The sequence below is a fragment of the Saccostrea echinata genome, unplaced genomic scaffold (assembly GCF_033153115.1).
Source record: "Saccostrea echinata isolate AGI-Se365-2 ecotype Australia unplaced genomic scaffold, CSIRO_AGI_Sech_v1 ptg000009l, whole genome shotgun sequence".
In the NCBI taxonomy this organism is placed as follows: domain Eukaryota; kingdom Metazoa; phylum Mollusca; class Bivalvia; order Ostreida; family Ostreidae; genus Saccostrea; species Saccostrea echinata.
The window spans coordinates 51070289-51096355 of NW_026889758.1; the positions used below are offsets into that span (position 1 = coordinate 51070289).

The window sequence follows — 26067 nt, forward strand, 5'->3', positions numbered from 1 at the left end:
CAAGTAATGCTCATGTGAAAAAAGTATCAAAACCAGAGTATACAGTAGGAAAGGCCTTGAAACAGGTAATACACATATCAAATGTAAGTTCCATATTTTCTGTCAATCAAAAGTTATTAGCAGTGTTAAAATTTTTGAAATGAAGGTCAATCTTCAAGGTCATGGGATTAAAAATCAAAGTACGTTTGAAAATGCTTGACACAGGTAATGCAAGTGTCAAATATGAATGCCTATCTTCGCTCCTTCAAAAGTTAGCAACACTGATGGAATATTTGAAAAATAGGTCAAACTCGAATGTAAAGGTCACGGTGTCAAATGTCATAACACATTCGAAAATATTTTGACACAGGTATTGCACTTTCAAATATTAAAGCCGTATCATATGCAATTCAAAAGAAATCGCCAAAGTTAAATTTTTTGAAAATTAGGTCAAACATGAAGGTCAAGGTCTAGGGGTCAAAAGTCATAGCATGCTCAGAAACACCTTCACATTGGTAATGCACATGTCAAATATGAAAGCCCTGTCTATTCTCAATCAACAGTTATACGTAAAGATATGAATTTCGGAAAGTAGGTCAAACTTCAAGGTCACGGGGTCAAAAATCATAGTATGTTTGGAAGGGTCTTGTCACAGGTAATGCACATGTCAAATATGAAAGCCATATCTCTCCTCAATCAAAAGTTATAAGTAAAGATAAAATTTTTGAAAAGAGGTCAAACTTCAAGGTCAACGTCACGGGGTCAAAAATCATAGTATTTAGGGAAAGATCTTGTCACAGGTAATATACATATATAATTTGAAAGCCCTATCTTTTCTCATTAAAAAGTTATGACCAATTTAATGTAATGTTCACATTTTTGAAAAGTGGGTCAAATTTCAAGGTCACGGGGTCAAAATTCATAGTATATTTGGAAAGGTCTTGTCACAGGTAATGTACATGTGAAATATGAAAGCCCTGTCTATTCTCATTCAAAAGTTATGACCAAGGTTAATTTTTTTTTGTGACAGACTGACAGATGGACAGACTGACGAATGAGATTTAATGTCTCCTCGCTTTCGCGAAAGCGGGAGACAATAAATGTATCCATATTAATTTTATGTTAATTATAGAATAACTTTCGTGTTTTTTTTCGCTACCCTGGTGCAATTAAGGGACCAGCTACATATGTAGTTGTACATTTAGAGACAAACAGTATAACTGTCTCATGACAGCATCTAGTTTAACTCTTGACTGCTGCAGCTAGTTCTAACGTGATCACTTTTCTATGTAAATAATAGAAAAATAATTGTTCAACCATTTTGATCTCTAACAGCAGATAGTAAGTGCATTATCAATTTGGATAACACTGAGCTGCGTTGATGCAGTATTTTAATAAAATATTTTTTTACTTTAGACCCAAATATATCCATGTTAACTATATATGTGCTTGGGGACGGGAACCAACCCCCCTTCCGCGTTGTTCTTCGACTTTTTTTCTAATAAAATATTTTCTTTGACACACCCACAAAATATATATTTCAATTGAAAAAACCAAAATATAACCTAAAACTAACCTTTTCAGGCACGTAAAACGCGAGGGGGGGGCCACTTTTTTCTGAGTGTAGTATTTTGCTATAGTAATATGCTATAGTAAATTTTCCTTTAGATGCTGCCCCCCCCCCCCCCGACTTTTTGATGTAAGGTCAAGCACTGACAAACGCGTTGTTTTTTTTTTTGTTTGTTTGCTTGTTTTTTGTTGTTGTTTTTTTGTTGTTTTTTTGTTTTTTTTTTGCTTGTCAGATAATTTTGGGAAATCCCCCCACCCCACTTTCGAAACCGTTGCTACGGGCCTGCTTTTATAAAAATTCTCACTCTCTAAAAATGTTTGTTTATAAAAAGGTAATTTAATACTATATTTTGGATTTTTCAATTGTGATACTTTGTAAATGCCATATAAAAATATTTTATCTAAAAAGAAAGTTGAACAGTTGGGGAATGGAACACTGGGGGGGGGGGGTGTCCCGTCCATGTTTTGTACTCAACTATAATCAGAGTTATTTTGATTTCAATGGGTAAGGGTGTATCATCAGTTGCGAAAGGGATAATGTCTTTAAATACAAATTGATGTACATAATTAATATATCTCGATCTATCTTGTGCAAAATATTAAAATTCAGACGAATATATTTACGTACGATTTATCTACGCAAAACTAAAAGTTAAACTATGATATTTTGATTTTCCGGATATTGCAGCATGACTTTGGCTCGAATAGGGTTTGATTCTACTAAAAATGCAATAAATTGGACGAATTTATTGCAACTGACTGGTAAGTTAATGAAAATATTTTATGAGTATTATGAAAAGTTTCTTCATCTTAATGCTGATAGTGCAAAATACACTAAATCAAGGTTCTGGTGTGATCCGAATTTCCTCAAAGAGTAGCACTTCTTCCTAAAAATTAAAATAAAAGATTATAAGGTCAAATGTCATTTTTCATTATTTTATCTCCATACAATGGTAGATTCTAAATGAAATTTGCTTCAATACCTTCTAGATTTCATAAAATCAAGTTATATGTACTGCCTACCTCACACAGCAATCTGTGACTCAAGGGAAATAATCTAAGCTGACAGCAAAGATGAATTTTCGGTTAGGAAGGATAACTCCCATCTATAACCAATTTCATTGTACTAGTATAGCATAACATAGAACATCAAAAAATGTCGTGCATTTAAATTAAACTTATTCACTATGTATGATATTATTCCAATCTAATTAAAATCAGATGTTCTGAATCCACTACCGCTTCTCCAACATCTAACAACATCCCATTAGGGGTCACGTCAGAGCAACCTTTCGATTACCCAATGAAATCGTCGTCTCTGAAATCTTGGCTTATAGTTCAGATGCGTTCTTTTTTTACTGCCTGGTGCCACACATAAACGCCCGAGGGGTTTCGTAGTAAACAAAATATGCATGGTAAAGACCGTGCAATATATGAATGTAACGTGTGGGATATATAGATGTATACATGTAGTTTGTGCATTTTCATTTGCATTATTCATGTAAGAATGCCAGATTGGCGGACTATATGTTCAATTTATACCAAAATTACTTTAATTCAACGTAAAACAGTCTACTGAGCATCAATAATGTAAAGATGTAGCCGTGGAACTAATTTTAGAATCGTATACAGAAGGTTGAATCTGATTGGCCAAAATTTTTATGTTTATTCATAATCGAAAGGTCGCTCTGACGTGACCCCTAATGGGATGTTGTTAGATGTTTGAGAAGCGGTAGCGGATTCGGAACATCTAATTTTAATTAGATTGGATATTATTCTTAAGCAGATGTTGCCATTAATTAAAGTTATGAAAATGCATAGAACATACCTAACTTGAAAATATGTTATGTATATAGAACAATACTATAAACAACAGGGAGGTAATCAAACACCAAAACACCACTTCAATATACTTAAAAAATGAGTGACAAAAATTGCTTCCTCTGTTCAAACTGCTATTTTGCATAAAAATATCTAATTATATTTGGCAACTTTTAATCAGTGATGCAACTTGAAGCAGGCAGAAATACCTTTGCAAATAATTTTTTTTCTGTTTGATGAATTCATAACACGTGCATTTAAATTTTTTTTTTTTTGTTAACATTTCATGTTGTAATTGCTTAAATCTTAGTAAAAATAGCTTTCTATAAACCTGTAGAAAATACATTTACCTTGTTCGGACAGTGTCATACACCAGGGAAGTGTTACAACTAGAATTTGCGACCCGGTGTATTACTTGTCAACTCACGATCAAATAAATATCAACAGGTCACAACTTCTGCTGATTTAGAGTTATCGTTCTTTGCCTCCCCCTAGCGTTCAGTAGAAATGTTACAAAGAGGCCTATGATGAGTTTCGTGTCTGGATGTAGCATAAACTTTCTGATTGAAATTAATCGATATAAAATACATTTTTAAAAAAACATTTTTCAATAACTTGTTTACATGTTTACGTGTTCATTTTACAGTGTACAAACAAATTGCTTACACAATTAAGTCAATGAACTGTTTCATTAGATGGGAGAAGCAGTGTATGAGAAACTCTGATCACAGCCTTATCCTTCATTAATTTTATTAGTACATATGCATATGTTCTTCAGCATAGCAGTATACAAAAAAGAATATCATTTAATACCAATAAAAAGATGAGTCATTATTTTCAGGATGTTCAAAGTACTGTCAAGGCCAGTTATGTCTATTCTCATATCTGCAGTCCAGAAACTACAGTTTCGTGACCACTGGTAAGTGTTAATTTTTAATATGCTTTTCATTCAGTATACTATAGTACTTTTTCTCTTATCCAAGTATTGTTAGTAACTTGTGTGACTGAATCAGGAATTTCTGCTATCACCAGAAAACGGAGCAAAGTGTTATAAGAAAAAACCAAAACCCTCAATTATTTTTAGTTATATTGTCCTGCAGTTAACCAGTTGAGACCTGAGAGAGAATGATAGCGGGATAAATTATGCTGCAATATTTTCACAAATCAATTAAAATTTGCTTATTAAAGTAACTAAATGCAAATATTATCAACACAAGATGAATTGTGTAGATGTATACAAATACTGGAAGTCAAAGCCCATAGCATAAATCAGTCTAGACGAACTCCAAAAACAGCGTTTCTTAAGAACTAAGAAATACCTCTTTTCCATCGATGTTGGCATGCTGTTCCTCCTTAGAGACCGCCGCCAGCCCTAGCATTCCAGCACTGAATCCATCGACGACTGTGGCTCTGAAACGAAAGAGCAGAACAAGTGCCAAGGGGAGGGAGGGGGATGGGTTAGTACTTAGTGGGTGGTGCAAACACAAAACAATGAATGAAGGGAAAACTCTTACCTCACATTTCTTAAGAACTAAGAAATACCTCTTTTCCATCGATGTTGGCATGCTGTTCCTCCTTAGAGACCGCCGCCAGCCCTAGCATTCCAGCGCTGAATCCATCGACGACTGTGGCTCTGAAACGAAAGAGCAGAACAAGTGCCAAGGGGAGGGAGGGGGATGGGTTAGTACTTAGTGGGTGGTGCAAACACAAAACAATGAATGAAGGGAAAACTCTTACCTCACATTTTTTAAGAACTAAGAAATACCTCTTTTCCATCGATGTTGGCATGCTGTTCCTCCTTAAAGACCGCCGCCAGCCCTAGCATTCCAGCGCTGAATCCATCGACGACTGTGGCTCTGAAACGAAAGAGCAGAACAAGTGCCAAGGGGAGGGAGGGGGATGGGTTAGTACTTAGTGGGTGGTGCAAACACAAAACAATGAATGAAGGGAAAACTCTTACCTCACATTTCTTAAGAACTAAGAAATACCTCTTTTCCATCGATGTTGGCATGCTGTTCCTCCTTAGAGACCGCCGCCAGCCCTAGCATTCCAGCGCTGAATCCATCGACGACTGTGACTCTGAAACGAAAGAGCAGAACAAGTGCCAAGGGGAGGGAGGGGGATGGGTTAGTACTTAGTGGGTGGTGCAAACACAAAACAATGAATGAAGGGAAAACTCTTACCTCACATTTCTTAAGAACTAAGAAATACCTCTTTTCCATCGATGTTGGCATGCTGTTCCTCCTTAGAGACCGCCGCCAGCCCTAGCATTCCAGCGCTGAATCCATCGACGACTGTGGCTCTGAAACGAAAGAGCAGAACAAGTGCCAAGGGGAGGGAGGGGGATGGGTTAGTACTTAGTGGGTGGTGCAAACACAAAACAATGAATGAAGGGAAAACTCTCACCTCACATTTCTTAAGAACTAAGAAATACCTCTTTTCCATCGATGTTGGCATGCTGTTCCTCCTTATAGACCGCCGCCAGCCCTAGCATTCCAGCGCTGAATCCATCGACGACTGTGGCTCTGAAACAAAAGTGGCAGAATGCAAAGGAGAGGGAGGAGGAGCCCGGTTTTCATAACTATACACTTAGCTTCTTTGGTTTTTAACCAGAAGCAGAAAAGAATATCAGTAATTTTTCTACACCCAATTTACGGCCAAAAATTTTGGTACCAAAAGAAAAGGTCTGGATGCATGGAATAAAGTGAAAAAAGGCCCTAGATTCAACTGTTCAAAACTTATGGCCAAGGTTAAAGTTTGGTAAATTTTTGCAAAAGTAGGTCAAAATCCAAGGTTAAATTCAAGAGTTCAAATATGTCAGTACCCAAACAAAGGTCTTGTCACAAGGAATATACATGTGAAATATGAAAGCACCTGCACCAACCATTCAAAAGTTATACTGGGCAAGGTTAAAGTTTTCGCAGACAGACAAACAAATTGCATGACAGATGAACAAACAGACATAAACTATATACCCCGATCTTTGATTACAGGGGCAATAGAAATCTAAAGGCATTACATCAATACATAATGCAAGTGTCAAATATGAATGCCTATCTTCGCTCCTTCAAAAGTTAGCAACACTGATGGAATATTTGAAAAATAGGTCAAACTCGAATGTAAAGGTCACGGTGTCAAATGTCATAACACATTCGAAAATATTTTGACACAGGTATTGCACTTTCAAATATTAAAGCCGTATCATATGCAATTCAAAAGAAATCGCCAAAGTTAAATTTTTTGAAAATTAGGTCAAACATGAAGGTCAAGGTCTAGGGGTCAAAAGTCATAGCATGCTCAGAAACACCTTCACATTGGTAATGCACATGTCAAATATGAAAGCCCTGTCTATTCTCAATCAACAGTTATACGTAAAGATATGAATTTCGGAAAGTAGGTCAAACTTCAAGGTCACGGGGTCAAAAATCATAGTATGTTTGGAAGGGTCTTGTCACAGGTAATGCACATGTCAAATATGAAAGCCATATCTCTCCTCAATCAAAAGTTATAAGTAAAGATAAAATTTTTGAAAAGAGGTCAAACTTCAAGGTCAACGTCACGGGGTCAAAAATCATAGTATTTAGGGAAAGATCTTGTCACAGGTAATATACATATATAATTTGAAAGCCCTATCTTTTCTCATTAAAAAGTTATGACCAATTTAATGTAATGTTCACATTTTTGAAAAGTGGGTCAAATTTCAAGGTCACGGGGTCAAAATTCATAGTATATTTGGAAAGGTCTTGTCACAGGTAATGTACATGTGAAATATGAAAGCCCTGTCTATTCTCATTCAAAAGTTATGACCAAGGTTAATTTTTTTTTTGTGACAGACTGACAGATGGACAGACTGACGAATGAGATTTAATGTCTCCTCGCTTTCGCGAAAGCGGGAGACAATAAATGTATCCATATTAATTTTATGTTAATTATAGAATAACTTTCGTGTTTTTTTTCGCTACCCTGGTGCAATTAAGGGACCAGCTACATATGTAGTTGTACATTTAGAGACAAACAGTATAACTGTCTCATGACAGCATCTAGTTTAACTCTTGACTGCTGCAGCTAGTTCTAACGTGATCACTTTTCTATGTAAATAATAGAAAAATAATTGTTCAACCATTTTGATCTCTAACAGCAGATAGTAAGTGCATTATCAATTTGGATAACACTGAGCTGCGTTGATGCAGTATTTTAATAAAATATTTTTTTACTTTAGACCCAAATATATCCATGTTAACTATATATGTGCTTGGGGACGGGAACCAACCCCCCTTCCGCGTTGTTCTTCGACTTTTTTTCTAATAAAATATTTTCTTTGACACACCCACAAAATATATATTTCAATTGAAAAAACCAAAATATAACCTAAAACTAACCTTTTCAGGCACGTAAAACGCGAGGGGGGGGCCACTTTTTTCTGAGTGTAGTATTTTGCTATAGTAATATGCTATAGTAAATTTTCCTTTAGATGCTGCCCCCCCCCCCCCCCCCCCCCCCCCCCCCGACTTTTTGATGTAAGGTCAAGCACTGACAAACGCGTTGTTTTTTTTTTTGTTTGTTTGCTTGTTTTTTGTTGTTGTTTTTTTGTTGTTTTTTTGTTTTTTTTTTGCTTGTCAGATAATTTTGGGAAATCCCCCCACCCCACTTTCGAAACCGTTGCTACGGGCCTGCTTTTATAAAAATTCTCACTCTCTAAAAATGTTTGTTTATAAAAAGGTAATTTAATACTATATTTTGGATTTTTCAATTGTGATACTTTGTAAATGCCATATAAAAATATTTTATCTAAAAAGAAAGTTGAACAGTTGGGGAATGGAACACTGGGGGGGGGGGGGGTGTCCCGTCCATGTTTTGTACTCAACTATAATCAGAGTTATTTTGATTTCAATGGGTAAGGGTGTATCATCAGTTGCGAAAGGGATAATGTCTTTAAATACAAATTGATGTACATAATTAATATATCTCGATCTATCTTGTGCAAAATATTAAAATTCAGACGAATATATTTACGTACGATTTATCTACGCAAAACTAAAAGTTAAACTATGATATTTTGATTTTCCGGATATTGCAGCATGACTTTGGCTCGAATAGGGTTTGATTCTACTAAAAATGCAATAAATTGGACGAATTTATTGCAACTGACTGGTAAGTTAATGAAAATATTTTATGAGTATTATGAAAAGTTTCTTCATCTTAATGCTGATAGTGCAAAATACACTAAATCAAGGTTCTGGTGTGATCCGAATTTCCTCAAAGAGTAGCACTTCTTCCTAAAAATTAAAATAAAAGATTATAAGGTCAAATGTCATTTTTCATTATTTTATCTCCATACAATGGTAGATTCTAAATGAAATTTGCTTCAATACCTTCTAGATTTCATAAAATCAAGTTATATGTACTGCCTACCTCACACAGCAATCTGTGACTCAAGGGAAATAATCTAAGCTGACAGCAAAGATGAATTTTCGGTTAGGAAGGATAACTCCCATCTATAACCAATTTCATTGTACTAGTATAGCATAACATAGAACATCAAAAAATGTCGTGCATTTAAATTAAACTTATTCACTATGTATGATATTATTCCAATCTAATTAAAATCAGATGTTCTGAATCCACTACCGCTTCTCCAACATCTAACAACATCCCATTAGGGGTCACGTCAGAGCAACCTTTCGATTACCCAATGAAATCGTCGTCTCTGAAATCTTGGCTTATAGTTCAGATGCGTTCTTTTTTTACTGCCTGGTGCCACACATAAACGCCCGAGGGGTTTCGTAGTAAACAAAATATGCATGGTAAAGACCGTGCAATATATGAATGTAACGTGTGGGATATATAGATGTATACATGTAGTTTGTGCATTTTCATTTGCATTATTCATGTAAGAATGCCAGATTGGCGGACTATATGTTCAATTTATACCAAAATTACTTTAATTCAACGTAAAACAGTCTACTGAGCATCAATAATGTAAAGATGTAGCCGTGGAACTAATTTTAGAATCGTATACAGAAGGTTGAATCTGATTGGCCAAAATTTTTATGTTTATTCATAATCGAAAGGTCGCTCTGACGTGACCCCTAATGGGATGTTGTTAGATGTTTGAGAAGCGGTAGCGGATTCGGAACATCTAATTTTAATTAGATTGGATATTATTCTTAAGCAGATGTTGCCATTAATTAAAGTTATGAAAATGCATAGAACATACCTAACTTGAAAATATGTTATGTATATAGAACAATACTATAAACAACAGGGAGGTAATCAAACACCAAAACACCACTTCAATATACTTAAAAAATGAGTGACAAAAATTGCTTCCTCTGTTCAAACTGCTATTTTGCATAAAAATATCTAATTATATTTGGCAACTTTTAATCAGTGATGCAACTTGAAGCAGGCAGAAATACCTTTGCAAATAATTTTTTTTCTGTTTGATGAATTCATAACACGTGCATTTAAATTTTTTTTTTTTTGTTAACATTTCATGTTGTAATTGCTTAAATCTTAGTAAAAATAGCTTTCTATAAACCTGTAGAAAATACATTTACCTTGTTCGGACAGTGTCATACACCAGGGAAGTGTTACAACTAGAATTTGCGACCCGGTGTATTACTTGTCAACTCACGATCAAATAAATATCAACAGGTCACAACTTCTGCTGATTTAGAGTTATCGTTCTTTGCCTCCCCCTAGCGTTCAGTAGAAATGTTACAAAGAGGCCTATGATGAGTTTCGTGTCTGGATGTAGCATAAACTTTCTGATTGAAATTAATCGATATAAAATACATTTTTAAAAAAACATTTTTCAATAACTTGTTTACATGTTTACGTGTTCATTTTACAGTGTACAAACAAATTGCTTACACAATTAAGTCAATGAACTGTTTCATTAGATGGGAGAAGCAGTGTATGAGAAACTCTGATCACAGCCTTATCCTTCATTAATTTTATTAGTACATATGCATATGTTCTTCAGCATAGCAGTATACAAAAAAGAATATCATTTAATACCAATAAAAAGATGAGTCATTATTTTCAGGATGTTCAAAGTACTGTCAAGGCCAGTTATGTCTATTCTCATATCTGCAGTCCAGAAACTACAGTTTCGTGACCACTGGTAAGTGTTAATTTTTAATATGCTTTTCATTCAGTATACTATAGTACTTTTTCTCTTATCCAAGTATTGTTAGTAACTTGTGTGACTGAATCAGGAATTTCTGCTATCACCAGAAAACGGAGCAAAGTGTTATAAGAAAAAACCAAAACCCTCAATTATTTTTAGTTATATTGTCCTGCAGTTAACCAGTTGAGACCTGAGAGAGAATGATAGCGGGATAAATTATGCTGCAATATTTTCACAAATCAATTAAAATTTGCTTATTAAAGTAACTAAATGCAAATATTATCAACACAAGATGAATTGTGTAGATGTATACAAATACTGGAAGTCAAAGCCCATAGCATAAATCAGTCTAGACGAACTCCAAAAACAGCGTTTCCGGAAGTAAGAAATTGAGACTCAGAAAGACTCCGAAAATAGAGTATGCGCATGCGCACACACACAAAAAATGGCAATTTTTCGGCAAAAATGATGGGTCTACAAAAACTGTTCGTGCAAAGTTTTGAAAAGTATGGCAATTATGCCAGTACTCAGAAATACTAAACAAAAGACTTCGGAAGAGATTGTATTTGTCAGATTTTTTATTTTATTTGCAAAAAAGGAGATATTTACTTTCAAAGTTAACGTTACAAGTCAGATCAATTACAGAGAAAATGATACATTTTGAGAAGTAAATATGCATAATAAAAGGGATATATATGCAAAATGGGACATATATTTTGTAACTGTTAAAAACTTGACTGAATTTTACACATAAATTAGCATTCCGTTTTTTTATTTGTGTACGACATCGGAATTGAACGCGTAAGCTCTTACCAATGTTATTTACCAATTTTTTATCACATACGAACAGATATTCTTCTAGATATTAAGGGCACAACATGTCTTCTAAAAATGAACCTGTTAATATCTCTGCTCCGTGGTGAAAAATACGCATTTTCTGATTAAAATAAATACAAGCTGGGTGTCTTCAAAAACAAATAAAAGCACTTTTATTGTAGGAACGACATAAAATTTAATCAAGGAGACAATAAATCAAATAATAAAATAATTCTTACCGGCTGTATTGAATTCGATGTCGTATATTATCCTATTCACTATTATGCAAGAGTTGGAAGCAATAAATAAGTCAATATTCACGAGATAATTTAATAAATGCAATTATCCATTCAACAAAAAATAAAATGAAGTAACAATGCACTTAATACAGCCATTATGCAGCCGTATATTTAGAGAAAGCGAACGACAATCCATCGTTTGTTTACATCGGATGCCATTTTGCCGCAATGCATGATGGAGCCAAAGACTTCATTTTCGGAGTTCACGCTGTTTTTGGAGTTCGTCTAGACTGTAAATGTACCACAAATGAGTTCATAGATAACAGATAAGAGATGAGCATGATTAGAAAAGAAGTGCATGTGTATTATTACATATTAGGATATTTATTAAAGAATGTTAACTGTTGTAAATAGGTGACTGTTTTGTGTAGGGATGCACAATTTTATCTCTAACAATAGTATACTGATAACTTTTGTAATTTCCTGATATGAAAGTGCAGTGGTTATTTTTTTTTTTACCAATGCCTGATAAAAATTGGGTGAACCTCATTCACTTATAGCAAAAACAAGGTCAATTTTTAATCTCACATATACTGTAAATTCCTTATTTTTCACGAGTACTTAATTATTATCGCAAAATGGCTCTTTAAAGTCAAATTGCTAGAATTTGGGGAGTGGACAGTTGATCAAGGGATTTTACATGGATTTTAGCACCATAAAAAGCAAGTAATTTTATTTCATTTGTGGTGTTTCTCGCGAAATTACACGATAATTAAGAGCTATTCTCTGTAACCTCTTAAACTTTGTTGCCACACATGGTCACTGAATTTGATGAAACTTTGCCCATTATTACAACTTGACACCAAAAACATATATCAAATAAAATTTGGTTGCTATGTGTCTTGGTTGCCATGGTAACAGCCAGAAAAGTTTGAAAAATTGAGATTTTCAGCTACTTTGAATCTTTATTGAGCCTCAATAAAGACTAAGAAAAACAAACAAACCATTCTCACAAAAACATGACACCTTGTTGCCACTTATGCTATAAAGAAACTATTTAGAATATAACTCTAAGTAAGTGGTAACCATGGGTACATTTGGAATACATTTTAAATGCAGAAAAATGCCGAAAAATGTTCAATATTCACTAATGATAGGTGTAACATGGTCAAACTTAATCAACAACTCAAGAAAATTTTCTAAAAAATAACTTTTATGGTTGCCATGGTAACACAGTGTAACCATACAGAATTTGTTGCAAAGTTTTGGTTAATGTTAATATCTTGAGGAAAAACATTGAAATTCAAGACTGGCAAATGTACATTGCTAGAACCTTGTAACACAGATGACATAAGAAAAATTGGGATTTATTGCTACTTTGCAGTGTAACCATTGAAACAATGTACCAGTGGTTTAAAGTGGTATTTTTTGTTGCTTAGGAATTTAGAATCCTTTTAATCAAGAAACATATTTGACTCACCTTGAATAGTACTTATTTGATAAAACTAAAGTTGAATATCATATATTGGTAAAGTTTGATGAATAAAATAATTGTTGTTATGGTTACCAAGAAGGGAAAATGTTCAATTTTCTTTACTTTATAGCAATATTAAACCCCATGTGGTAGCTTCTTGCACCCAGTTAGAGGTTGAGTGGTAGTCAAAATTGAAAGTCAGGTTACCGGTAGTTGTTCATAAATATCAATCATAAAAGTTTTGGGAATCTATATACAAGGGTACATATCCAAGGAAACAAGGATATGTTGTAGATTAAAAATTGTTCAAGGCATCACCCTGGGGCAAAGGGCGTGGTCTCAAGGTCACTTCAAAGTTGAGCAAAAATTACATTTTATTCAAATGTTGATATTTTGTTTACTATAAGGACTAGGATCATCAAATCATGTCAGTTGATGCATCTAAGGACCTCATATCATGTTGACTAAAAAGTAGGTCATGGTGACATACTTTTTAAATTTTGCGGCCATTCTTTTTCAAAATGATTTAGAGGCATATTTTGAACAATTTAAGGCCTATGATCATCAAACTTTGTCAGTTGATGTATCTTGGGTCCTCGGAGTACGTCAACTAAAAAGTAGGTCACCTTGACCTACTTTTTGAATTTTATGGCTAATCTGTTTCAAAACAATTAAGGTCATTTATTTGAATACTGAGAGGTTTACAATCATTAAATCTTGTAAGATGATGCATCTTGGGGCCATAAAACATATTTATTAAAAAGTACCGGTAGGTCACAGTGACCTACTTTTTGAACTTTGCAGGCATTCGATTTCAAAGCATTTTAGAGGCATTTTAAGGCCTATGATCATAAAACTTTGTAAGTTGATGCATCTTGGGTCCTTGAAAAGCGTAAACCGAAAAGTAGGTCGCCGTGACCTACTTTTCAATTTATATGACTTTAATTGAACATTTTCGGGTACTAATTGGCTTAGTACCCGAATAATCAAACTTTGTCAGTTGATGGATCTTGGGTCCATGGAGTATGACAACTGAAAAGTAGGTCACCCTGACCTACTTTTGAAATTTTATGGCTGTATTTAATATTTTGGGTACTATTTAGCTTAGAATCATCAAAATTTGTCAGTTGATGTATCTTGGGTTCTCGGAGTAGGTCGACTGAAAAGTAGGTCACTGTGTCCTACTTTTCAATTTATATGACTTTAATTTAATATTTCGGATACTAATTGGCTTAGAATCATCAAACTTTGTCAGTTGATGCATCTTGGGTCCTCGGAGTACAACAACTGAAAAGTAGGTCACCGTGACCTACTCTCAGGTACTAATTGGCTTAGAATCATCTTGGGTTCTCAGAGTGTTTCATCTAAAATGTAGGTCATGATGACCTACCTTTGGAATTTCAAGGCTTTATCTAAATATACAGGATACTTAGAGGCTTCAAATAGAAGTGATAGGTAAGTTGTAAAGTTTATCAGAAGAGCAATTCAAGGCCCTTGGGCCTCTTGTTATTTTTGTATGAACAGCAGGGCATTTTTTAAGTTAGAATCTGTATCCCATTTGTAGTATCTGATGACGATTTGTGGGGCAGTGTTACATCAGTTAGTGCTGCAGGAGCCAAGCGAGGTAGAGCTAAGTCAACAAAGAAAAGAATAAATCTGCATATTGGACAAAAACCTGGATATGGTAAGTGTCTGTTGCAGGTAAAAAATTCCATACCTTCATTCAATACTTGAATTTTTTATGCACAGCTTCTTTAAGTTGAGAAGAAATTGAGATCCATGGTGATTTAAAGATATATGAAATATAGCCAGAAATATTCTATTATTGATTTTTTTGAGGGGGTAAATTGTAAGTCTTTTGGTTTGTATGACCTATAATGCTCTCTTTAACTTTCATAAGGATAAACTTTTAAGGGTAAAGTTTGCTGTGTAATTGGGAAAAATGAGTTGAAAGTAATTTTTGGGGTTAGCTTATCATTCTAGTCATAAATTGGACTTGAATTTAAGATTGAGATTCTCTCAAAATGCTTTTTCCATATGTGAAATTTTGATCACATAAAAGCTATGTATCAAAAGCAAATACATGTACATCACAAAAAGAAATCATGAATATGATAAAGTTGAACAAGTCTTCAGTAGTTAAGTTTTCAGAGATGCATTCACCCATACTAAATAAAAAATACAGATTCTAGGCATGCATATCTTTTATAAAAAATAGGCACAAAAAATAAAGTTAGTTATAGTCATAGAATTGCTATGCCTTTTCTGTACCTGAATTACCTGGTAGTAGGCACAAAATAGGTACTTAACTGGCATATAAAAAAGGTATGCCATTGTGTACCTTTTTTTTTGTATGGACATTTTGGCACGATTGTTGTGTTTTTAATGTACATGTATGTCATTTTCAAAGTGCCCACATATTTATCCATAAAAGCTCTGTTTCACTCAGTGATCATCACACATCTATTAACTTAGTCAGTTTTCCAACACCTTTTGGTTGGATATTTTTGATACATGTCAGGTTTTCAACATTTTGGTCTTACAGGAAAGGAAGGTCTGCAGTTTCCTGGATTAAATACAAGAATTCTCAGCAGAGAAAATGCCAAGTCAACAGGTATTAGACGAGCTGAAGAGTTTGATGTATTACTGGAAGATCTACGACAAAATCGTCGGTCTACAAAAAGATCTCAAAGGAAACAGAAATATGTCAATCCCCTTCTGAGAGGATACACCAGTGCTTTCTTACATGGAACCAGTTTAGGGCCACCAGCTCCTGTTAGAGAGGGTAAGCAATGGAAATCTTGAGACTCAGTGAAACAGGATTATTTTCCCCTGTTTTGTAAGTTTTGCAACACTGTATAATTATTTTGTATTTTGACACAGTAGAAATTTTCTGGCAATTGTAGGTCATGCATTACTTGGTGCAATCATGAATAGCACTACAACTTTTTAAATACATGTAGCATATTACAGATACAGTTATGGTGAGTTCACCATGCATTGGACACCATACTGTGATAACTCAATCAAATATTAGTAAAATGGAAATTGATACGTATTTTGTGATTTAATTATGAATTTGTGACAAAATGTTTTGAACCGCATCTGTAGAGAGATTTTAGATGCAACACTTCACCTAATTTAGGCCTTGCCTTGTCTGTCTCTCTTCACATTTGACAACTGTGCATCAGTTTCAGGGGGTTATCATTTTCTAATTTTAGAAATAAGAGAACCCACTTCTAGTTGTCACAAATCAAATCACTTGTATTTTTAGGTCACCTGAGTTTACTCAGGTGACCTATTGCTATCTGTTTTCGTCCGTCGGCGTGCGTCGTCCGTCGTGCGTTAACATTTGAACATTTTCAGCTTCTTCTCTGGAACCACTGAACCAAATTCAACCAAATTTGGCACATAGCATCTATATGTGAAGGGGAGTAAAAATTGTGAAATTCATGACCCCTACCCCCCTGGGGCCTGAGGGGTGGGGCTAAAACCATCAGAATTAATGCAATCTTTAAAAATCTTCTTCTTTACTCCTGGGCATCAAGCAGGCAAACTGTTGGCATGAATGTAATAAGCATTGAGGCCTCTACCTAAATTGTGAAATTTATGGCCCCAGGGTCAGGGGTTCTGGTGCTAGGGTGGGGCTCTGTTGAATATGTAGTGAAAAGCATTATTCTTAAAAAATCTTCTCCTCTGCTCTTGGGTATTTAGGAAACAAACAATATACATAGTTATGATGAGGAAAGGTGTCTCTTCTAAAATTGTGAATTTCATGGCCCCTGGGTCAGGGGTTCTGGTGTTAGGGCGGGTATCTAATGATTATATAGTGAAAATGCATTAATTATTCAAAAATCTTCTCCTCTGCTCCTGGGTATTAAGCCGATGAACTAAGTACATAGTTATGATGAGAAAAAGTGCCTCTTCCAAAATTGTGAATTTCTTGGCCCAAGGGTCAGGGGTTCTGGTGTTAGGGTGGGGCTCTGTTGAATATATAGTGATAATGTATTATTTCTTTAAAAAGCTTCTTCTGTGCTCTTGGATATTATGAAAACAAAATAAATACATAGTTATGATGATGAAAGGTGCCTCTTCCAAAATTGTGAATTTCATGGCCCCAGGGTCAGGGGTTCTGGTGTTAGGGCAGCATTCTGTTGAATATACATGTATAGTGAAAATGCATTATTTCTTTTAAAAATCTTCTCTGATCCAGGGCAAACAAACTGAAGGCATAGTTATGATGGATAAGGGTGCCTATTCCTATGTTGTGAATTTCATGGCCCCTGGTCAGGGGTTCTGTTTTAGGGCGGGGCTCTAATGATTGCATAGTAAAAATGCAATAATTCTTTGACAATCTTCTCCTTTTCTCCTGGGTAATAAGCCGATGAACTAAGAGTATAGTTATGATATGTAAGGGTGCCTGTTCCAAAATTGTGAAATTCATGGCCCCTAGGTCAGGGGTTCTGGTGTTAGGGTGGGGCTCTGTTGAATATATAGTGATAATGCATTATTTCTTTAAAAATCTTTTTCTTTGATCCTGGGTATTTAACAAACAAACTGATGCATAGTTATGATGAGTAAAGGTGCCTCTTCCAAAATTATGAATTTCATGGCCCCTGGGTCAGGGGTTCTGGTGTTAGGGTGGGGCTCTAATGATTACATAGTAAAAATGCAATAATTCTTTGAAAATCTTCTTCTTTTCTCCTGGGTATTTAGCTGATGAACTAAGAGTATTGTTATGATATGTAAGGATGCCTCTTCCAAAATTGTGAATTTTATGGCCCCTGCATCATGGTTCTGGTGTTAGGGCAGGGCTCTAATGATTACATAGTGAAAATGCATTAATTCTTTGATAATCCTCTGCTCTCTTTCTGGGTATTAAGTAAGCTTACTAAATGTAAAATTATGATGAGCAAGTGTGCCTCTTTCGAAATTGTGAATTTCATGGCCTCTGGTTTAAAACATGAATCCAATGTGGCGAAGTTGTTGCATGATACTCAGGTGACCTATAAGGCCCGTGGGCCTCTTGTTATTGAATGTGTTGAGTTTATGTTTTTTATTTCTGGGAAAAAAAAACAGCTTTCAGTTTGGTATTATACATGTATCACTAAGTAAAAAGAAATAAATTAACCAAGCATCGGACAGTGTGTGATTCTTGGTTATAGTTTGTGTCTGATGCATGGTGAAATGGACATGCTAGTAAAAACAACTCTAAGAAATATAATGCACACTTTGAGCTAACATTTCTTGAAATTTTCTATAACATAATCAATCATTAACACAGCTCTAATGAAAGAAAGACAACTCTGAAAATTTGCAAAATCATAAAATCTTGCTGGTGACTCACCTTTTGAAGATGTCAAATATAATGTCACTTCAAGGCCATTCTGTGGTATTTTTATAACCACATGATAATAAAAATCAGCATCATTAAAAAGTTTTAATCTTTTGGCTTTATGATAAAAACAAGTCAAAACGGGAAAACATTCAGATGGGATGCTAGTTTATTGAATAAAGTTGTCGGAATCAAGGTATGTGTGTAAAATGCATGTTGAACTCACCCTATGCATATTTAGGAGATGATCATAAATTAAACACTAACTTTTGTGATCACATGTATAATAAGCTACAGTAACTTTTGTTTGATAGTGTTTACTTTTGTTGATGTCAAACAAGACTTGTACACATGGTAAACCAGAACCAGTGGAAATACCTCTACTATGTACAGATTTATTAAGAATTTGTCTTTGTCATGGATTTCAAGGTTTATAACTTGAGTTGTTTTTATAATTCCAGAAAAATTTGATGGCTTTGATTCAAGGCTACTACAAGTAAGTTTACAACATAATGTAGATTAATTATTTTTAAAATTAAACTTTGTCTCCTATGGTCTGTCTACATATTGTCCTTTTGCCATGTTTACAATTTTTGATTTCTGCTCCAAGACTACTTTTCAAATTGTAAGAGTTGTTCAATTAAATTTAGTATTAGTAAGCTCATTAGATAGAGAATTTGTACATTAAAATACATGTACATGTAAAGGCCTATGCTCCAGAGAGGCAGGGCCTGGGAAGGGGCTGCGCCATGCGCCATATGCGCATACTGTCGAAAAATGGCGCAATGAAATAATGGTCCGCAGCGCCATGCGGCGCACCCCGCAAAATGCGGGTATGCATGGTTTATTACTTTGCAAGTTCATCGCAGTCCGCGTTATCTGTATTCTTATCGAAGTTATACGGAATCTGTGATGTAATACATGTATATAATGTAATCGGAACCATCATTCGGCATATTGACATCCACTGGCAAAGAAACAGTTTTTTTTTTTCATGTCATTCGATTCGTAAGTGTCAAGTCGTTTTCGATGGTTGACCACAGCTTTACGAAAGTCACGGACATGGAAAATTTATATACCTTACAATAAAAAACCTTTTCAACGAAATCCACTTATTTTGGCTTGTTCCATGATCTCTAGTAAATCGGCATCGTTAAAAATGGTGCTTTTGGTTTCATATAATATATTTTTTCTAAATTATAGTTGATAGAATGTAGATGACGATTGACTGATTCAAGTTCTTAGAAACGGAAAAATCATTTGCACTAGTCAATATCATATGACTTGTAAATTCCTATCGCATTTTTCTTTTTAATTTTCCTAAATTTTGTTGTCAGAGATATATGCATTATCATATAGCATCATACTATGATTTATTTTAGAATGGCCCCAATATATTTCTCCTCGGCCCCTTAAATTTCAAAATGGCCCCATCATTTTATGAACAGTGGGGCCATTGGCCCCACCTGTTGCTTGACCTTCCCAGGCACTGGAGAGGGGGAAATAAGAGATTTAAGGAGAGAAGTTTTATAGTTCATCTTACAAAGGAAAATAAAAAATCTCTCATGTTGGCAGGTTATATTACTTTTATTAAACACTCTTTTTTGTGTTGCCTGCAGAGCAGAATGACACTTAAAGGATCACTATGCCAAGCCTCTGTCTGTCTGTCCATCTGTCACACCCTATATCTGGAAAATGGCAAGATGTGGAGATTTGATATTTTGCTCATGTATTGCTTGCAACAATAGCTTTTTGCAAATTATAAGGGTCACCAACCTCGTGACCTTTGAACTTGACATTTGACTTACATTTTTGTATTGTTCAAAATACACCATAGTGCATTTTGAACAAATATTTTTTTACCTTCCAAGTATATATCTGTGCTGTTTAGCATGTGCACTGATTGTCATAAGACTTTTTAAAAAAAAATACCTGCACTACAGTCCACTTGACCTTGACTTCTACTTTTTAAAAATCCTCCAGTCTATTAATTTCACTTATGTCTTTTGGATAACTAGCATACATTATAGTACACGTTTCTGACCTCATGACGCTTTTATTGAAAATGATATCTATTTCCCACATAAACTGAAATTTTTTATAAAATTCATTCTGATAGTTGTATGAAAATAAATTGGGATCAGTGTTGGGTCAGTAATTCAAGCAAAGTTGTGGGCTCACAATTGCAGTGAAGATTATTAGCACATATGAATGAATGAATAATTTCTTTGAAATAATTATTTCAATTTATCCATTTTAGCTTTCAGGGTTGAGGAATCATATTTCTATTTGATTGTCACATTATTTTTTTTTATGAATACATGTATTCTTCTATAGTATATTACTAATCTGAGGTTATATTTTTTTGCATCAGTTATAATGTTGATTTATAGATAATCAAAAAAACTCACTCTCTGAAAAATTATGCAAACTTAAGCTTTATTTTAGCTTTATTTATGTCTTTAATGATGCTGTAGTACTTTAATTAGATGTCATGCACTGTTTCACTCAACATGACTGAAATCTGTTTCAGCTTAAGAAAGTCACCAATATTACAGCAGATCAGGGAAAGAAGTTCGCATACAGAGCTCTGGTAGCTGTTGGAAATGGAAATGGTCTTGCAGGTTTGTTCTTAACTATTTGTATGCCAGGCCTTTGAAAATCATGAATGGGCCAGTACTGGGTACTAACTGATTTTTTCTATTGAATTTGGTCTGAATAAAATAACATAGGGATTATGGAATGATTTCTGCTTGGATGTTGAATTTCCACAATGTGTTGATTTAAAAACTTTCACTGGATTTCTTGCAAGGATACTTCAGGGTCAACAAATTATATTTTATTGGTAAGGAGAAATGTCTGGTTTCTCAGCAATGACATTGGAACTGTTGGAGTTTGGAAGCCTATATTTGTACTCGGACAAAGATTGATTAAAGCCTCCCATGAGGTTGCATGGGAGTTTATAGGAACATAAGAATTAGAAGACATTAGAATTTCTTATTCCAACTCGTAACTATGACGGGGTTCTTCATGTACTTTTTAGCTCACCTGAGCTGAAAGCTTGAGCTTTTTCCGATCACCCATTTCCCAGCATCTGACAGTAAACCTTTTACATTTAAAATTTCTTCTCAAGAATCACAGGGCCAATTTTAACAAAAGTTGGCACAAAGCATCCTTGAATAAGGGGGGTTCTAAATTCTACAAATGAATGGTCAAGTCCTGCTCCAAGAGGAGATTATCAAGAAAAGGCAAAAATAGGGTTGGGTCATTAAAAACAAATCCTCTTTTCAAGAACCACTGGGCCAGAAAAGTTGAAAATTATGTGAAAACTTTCTTAGGTAGTGTACATTCTAGATTGTTCAAATCAAGGCCTCTGGGAGTAGGATAGGGCCCCATAAGGAACAAATTTTTACAATGAAATATTTATGTTTATGAAAAAATCTTAATTTTTTTTCTCAAGAACCACAGGACCAGAAAAGATGAAATTATACGTTAGCTTCCTGTGGGTTCTAAATTATTCAAATCATGGCCCCTGGGGTAGGGTGGGGCTATAATAGGGGATCAAACTTTTACTTTCGAATAAATAGGATTTAAAAAAAAAATCTTTTTCTGAAGAACCACTTGACCTTAAAAGATGAAACCTATGTGAAAGCTTCCTGATATAATGTAGATTCTCAATTTTCAAGGCATGCCGCCTTAGAACTCCTAGAGTTACCGGTAGGTGGGGCCATTATGTAGGGTCACAACTTTTCATGGGAATATGAAAAAGAAAAATCTTTTAAAAATTTTCTTAAGAATAGCAGGGTTAAAGTTACACAGGTGAGTGTTTCAGCCATTGGGCTTCTTGTTATTTGTAGTGTGTTTGCTCATCACTTTTGGTAGCTTTTTTAAGAATAAAAAAGAAAGAAAAAAGAACTTCGTCTTTTGAGTGATACAGGTACATGTCTTTAATATATAAGAATATCTTTAGTTGAGAAAGAAATGTTACCTTGAATTATTAAATATTTGCAGGTTTTGCTGTTGCTAAAGCAAACTTTCAAAAGGCTGCTGGCTATAAGGTATGTATACTACAAATATTAATATACGGTAGATAGCTAGTTTTCTTATGACATATTTTTCCTTCTGAGTTATTTCTCTTGGCTGCAATCTTGGAGGTCAAACTGGTGAATTTTTGAGGAACTAATTTTAAACATGCATGGAAGAAATATATGGGGAAAAATCTTTACAGTATTACAATTACTAATTTAAGGAGGCTGTCATCAGAGAAACCGTGTTATACCTCAGTGCCTAATAGGACAATTTTAGATTGGTTGAATAATTAAGGAGTCGGGGCTTGTTGACTTCCAATATGGTGACCAATGGGAAATAATTCTTGCTAAAATCTTCTCTATTGAAAACTATCTATTACTGCATGTGTTATCTGTTGGAAGATTGATAGAACCAATGCATACATATATTTACCCTTTTGAATTTATGAAATGAGCTTTCTTCAATAGGCATATTTATACAGATGTACATTTAAATTTGTTATGCTCAGAAAACAAAATGTTTTACAACACTTTAGGCACGAGATAAAGCAGGACAACAGCTAATGTTTATTGAGAGATATAATGAACATACAAGTAAGTAAATTATGATTTCATTAATTAAATTTATCACTATAGCAACTAGTACTGATATTTAATTATTTATTTCATGTGACATGTATGAAATACATGTACTTTTTAATAGCATAAATATTTTTCAATTATTATTTTACATATACTTTTGTTTAAGATCAATAATTATTTTACATACACTTTTTTTGCGATAATATTTAAAAAAGGAACAAATTATTATGTCTGTAGCAAATAATATTTATAATAAACAATTTTGTTAGAGTTAATTTGGAGATTTGTCTTGTGAAGCATAGAATTTGCAAATATTACTCCTACATGAAAATGTTTATATTTCAGTTTATTTCTGCAGTGCAGTAAATGATTGATTATATTTTATTCTTTGCTCTCATGACTCAGTAGAAAGACTTGGAAATGTCTTTCTTTATCTTGAATGAGAAGATTTTAAAATATAACATACAGTAATGTATTGTGTATATTTCAGTATATCATGATACATATGCTCAAGTCCATTGCACAAAGGTGTTTGCCAAAAGGAAATTTGAAGGTAAAAAAAATCATTACATACTCTGAATATATATATATATATATATATATATATATATATATATATATATATATATATATATATATATATATATATATATATATATATACAGACATAAGTTTGTCTTTTTCTAGGTCATCTAGGTCTCTAAGTTCACCAATCTGTTCCCTTCCATCTTCATGCATTGATAATCAAAGCAGGTTATGTTGACTGTGATAGAATTTTCTGGTTTTTTTTCGTTATCATACACCTGCACATCTAGCAGACAAACTGATTATTTTGCCTGGTTATAATGAGTAATATGAATTTTCTACTCAAATTAAAAAAATTCAAGTCCCATGTAATAGGAATTCAGTCCCAAAGCTGGCATTCTTGTGAACTGCAGTTTTATGTAGGAAATAAAAAAATGGAAGTCTCACTTCCGAAAATTTGACAAACCTATATGATGGGGGCATAATTAATACTAATAATATTTAAAATCCTATTCTGTGCAAACGAAATCAGAAGTTGATAATTGGTTTGTTATATCAGTATCTTCATATGACAAATTTCTGTAAAGAAAAATAAAAGGGAGATAAGTGTTATCATACACAGATGTTGCTGACGAATCTGGCAGTAGGTGCTTTAGACATGATCATGGTCACTGGATGGATTAATATTAAATTTTTCTCAGGGCCATAACTATAACTTACTTGTATTTATATAGAAGAAAACTAAAGCTCATAACTGACTGCAAAATTTCTCTAGGTAACAAGGATTAATTGTGAACATGTAATACTCTTTTTTTTAATCATTACTGAGAGGAAAATCATTTTGTTTATTGTAACCATACATGTCACAACAACACAGCATTTTGAGAAGCTTGCGTATATGACATTTCCTCAGATTACGTTAAATACATTTGATACTTGGATAACTTTGAAGGTCTATGGGACTTTTGTTTAATAGGTGCATGTGTTCATTCTTTAAAAAATAAATATTAAATATACATTTCACTCAATTTTTATCCTGCTCACCAGGCAATAAATATGAAATTTATTTCTATTTCAGGATATGGTGTGGTGGCTCATAGAGTGATTAAAGACCTGTGTTTGTTGTCTGGGATTAAAGATATATACGTCAAGACTGAAGGCAACACAAAAAATGCCATCACAATGACAACAGCTTTTTTCAATGCAGTGACACACCAGGTACCAACTCTAAAGAAAAGTGGAGTAATGTTGATTGTAAATTTTATCACTTCTCAATTTGAGATGATTCATTGAAGATCAACATTTTTGTTACCATTCATGATCATTTGTTTTGTAAAATCATGTTTTGAAATATTTTACATTAGTAAAACTTTTATTGCTAAATGACATAACTACTTTTTAAAAAGGTAATTGGCATATTTCCACTATTTTTTTTTTTTTTGCCAAGATCTGTTATCTCCTTGTAATATTGTTGAGCTTGTGCCTCTATCATGATCACATGAAGTACATTTATGTTTACCCTCAAAATTTCAGACCCCGGGACAGGGGACTTCGATGTCCCCGAGCCCGATGTTTATCCATATAGTATTATATAGTAGGCCCTAAAAACTGGATGGCAATATCTCGGAAACTAGAGTTCCTATTCAATATGATCCAGCAATGAGTAATGGTAAATGTGTAGCAAAAGTTTTGCTTTATATTGTATTACTTTCTTATCAGGAAACACACCAGGAATTAGCCAACAGAACCAATATGCATGTCGTAGAACTCAGCGATGAACGAAACCAGATCCCAGTTGTGATAGCATCCCCAGAGGATGGCAAAGTTCAAGAGAAATACTATGGGAGTGAAAGGGATGTGTATGATTTAGATACTCTTTATACCAAAGGCAAACTTCATTGGATCAAGCCTAAAATAAGGCCAGTGTGGGAAAGACTTGGTTTAACTTCATATAGGAGGAAGCTTGATACAGCGGAGAGGCGTAGAGGACAGGATGAGGCCCAGAGAGAGAGGAGATTGTGTGGACTGGAACCATCAAGGGAGGAGAGAATTCACCGGGATCAGGCCGGGAAAAAGAAAAAGGAATAAAAATGTGTGTTGTCCATTGTTGTTTTCAATAAAAATGATAATACATGTACATGAAAGAGTTGTTTACATTTTTCAATATAAGAGTTAAACTTTTTTATCTCTAATTTAATGGGGACCCCCCCCCCCCCCCAAAAAAATAGAGATATTAGAGGATTTAAGATATTGAGGTTAAAGAAAGAAAGAATGGCTGTGACATCCAATTCATTTTGACATATCCATGGTATTCGAGATATCAAAGTTAGAGATATGGAAGTTTTAACTGTAGTTCATTTTTTTATGGTGCATTAAGCATTCTCATGGAATGCCGATATAGCTGCTTAAGTAAAAGCACCCCAGAAACTAATTTCAATTAGTGGTCCAAAATCATGAACATGTGTAGGAAGAATTCAGTAAAAGTATAATCATGAACTTTATCATGTACTTTGTCCCTCAACATGCAAGCATCCTCATTCGATGTAAATTTAAGTCTGTTCAAG

General features: G+C 34.2%; 1 protein-coding gene across 1 annotated transcript; it reads left to right on the forward strand.

Moving 5' to 3' along the window:
- Positions 1-8429: 8429 nt before the first annotated feature.
- Positions 8430-25637, forward strand: LOC133183048 (small ribosomal subunit protein uS5m-like). The gene is made up of 11 exons (XM_061317972.1): positions 8430-8520; positions 10421-10498; positions 14598-14717; positions 15579-15818; positions 18830-18864; positions 20902-20992; positions 22380-22426; positions 22933-22990; positions 23469-23531; positions 24582-24721; positions 25223-25637. The coding sequence occupies exons 1-11, from the start codon at positions 8448-8450 to the stop codon at positions 25589-25591; spliced, it is 1314 nt and encodes a 437-aa protein (XP_061173956.1). The 5' UTR covers positions 8430-8447; the 3' UTR covers positions 25592-25637.
- The last annotated feature ends 430 nt before the right edge of the window (positions 25638-26067 follow it).

Coding starts and splice junctions, on each gene's coding strand:
- LOC133183048 (XM_061317972.1), top strand. CDS start 8,448: ATGACTTTGGCTCGAATAGGGTTTGATTCTACTAAAAATGCAATAAAT. Junction 8,521..10,420: donor GAATTTATTGCAACTGACTG/GTAAGTTAATGA, acceptor CATTATTTTCAG/GATGTTCAAAGTACTGTCAA. Junction 18,865..20,901: donor TTGATTCAAGGCTACTACAA/GTAAGTTTACAA, acceptor AATCTGTTTCAG/CTTAAGAAAGTCACCAATAT.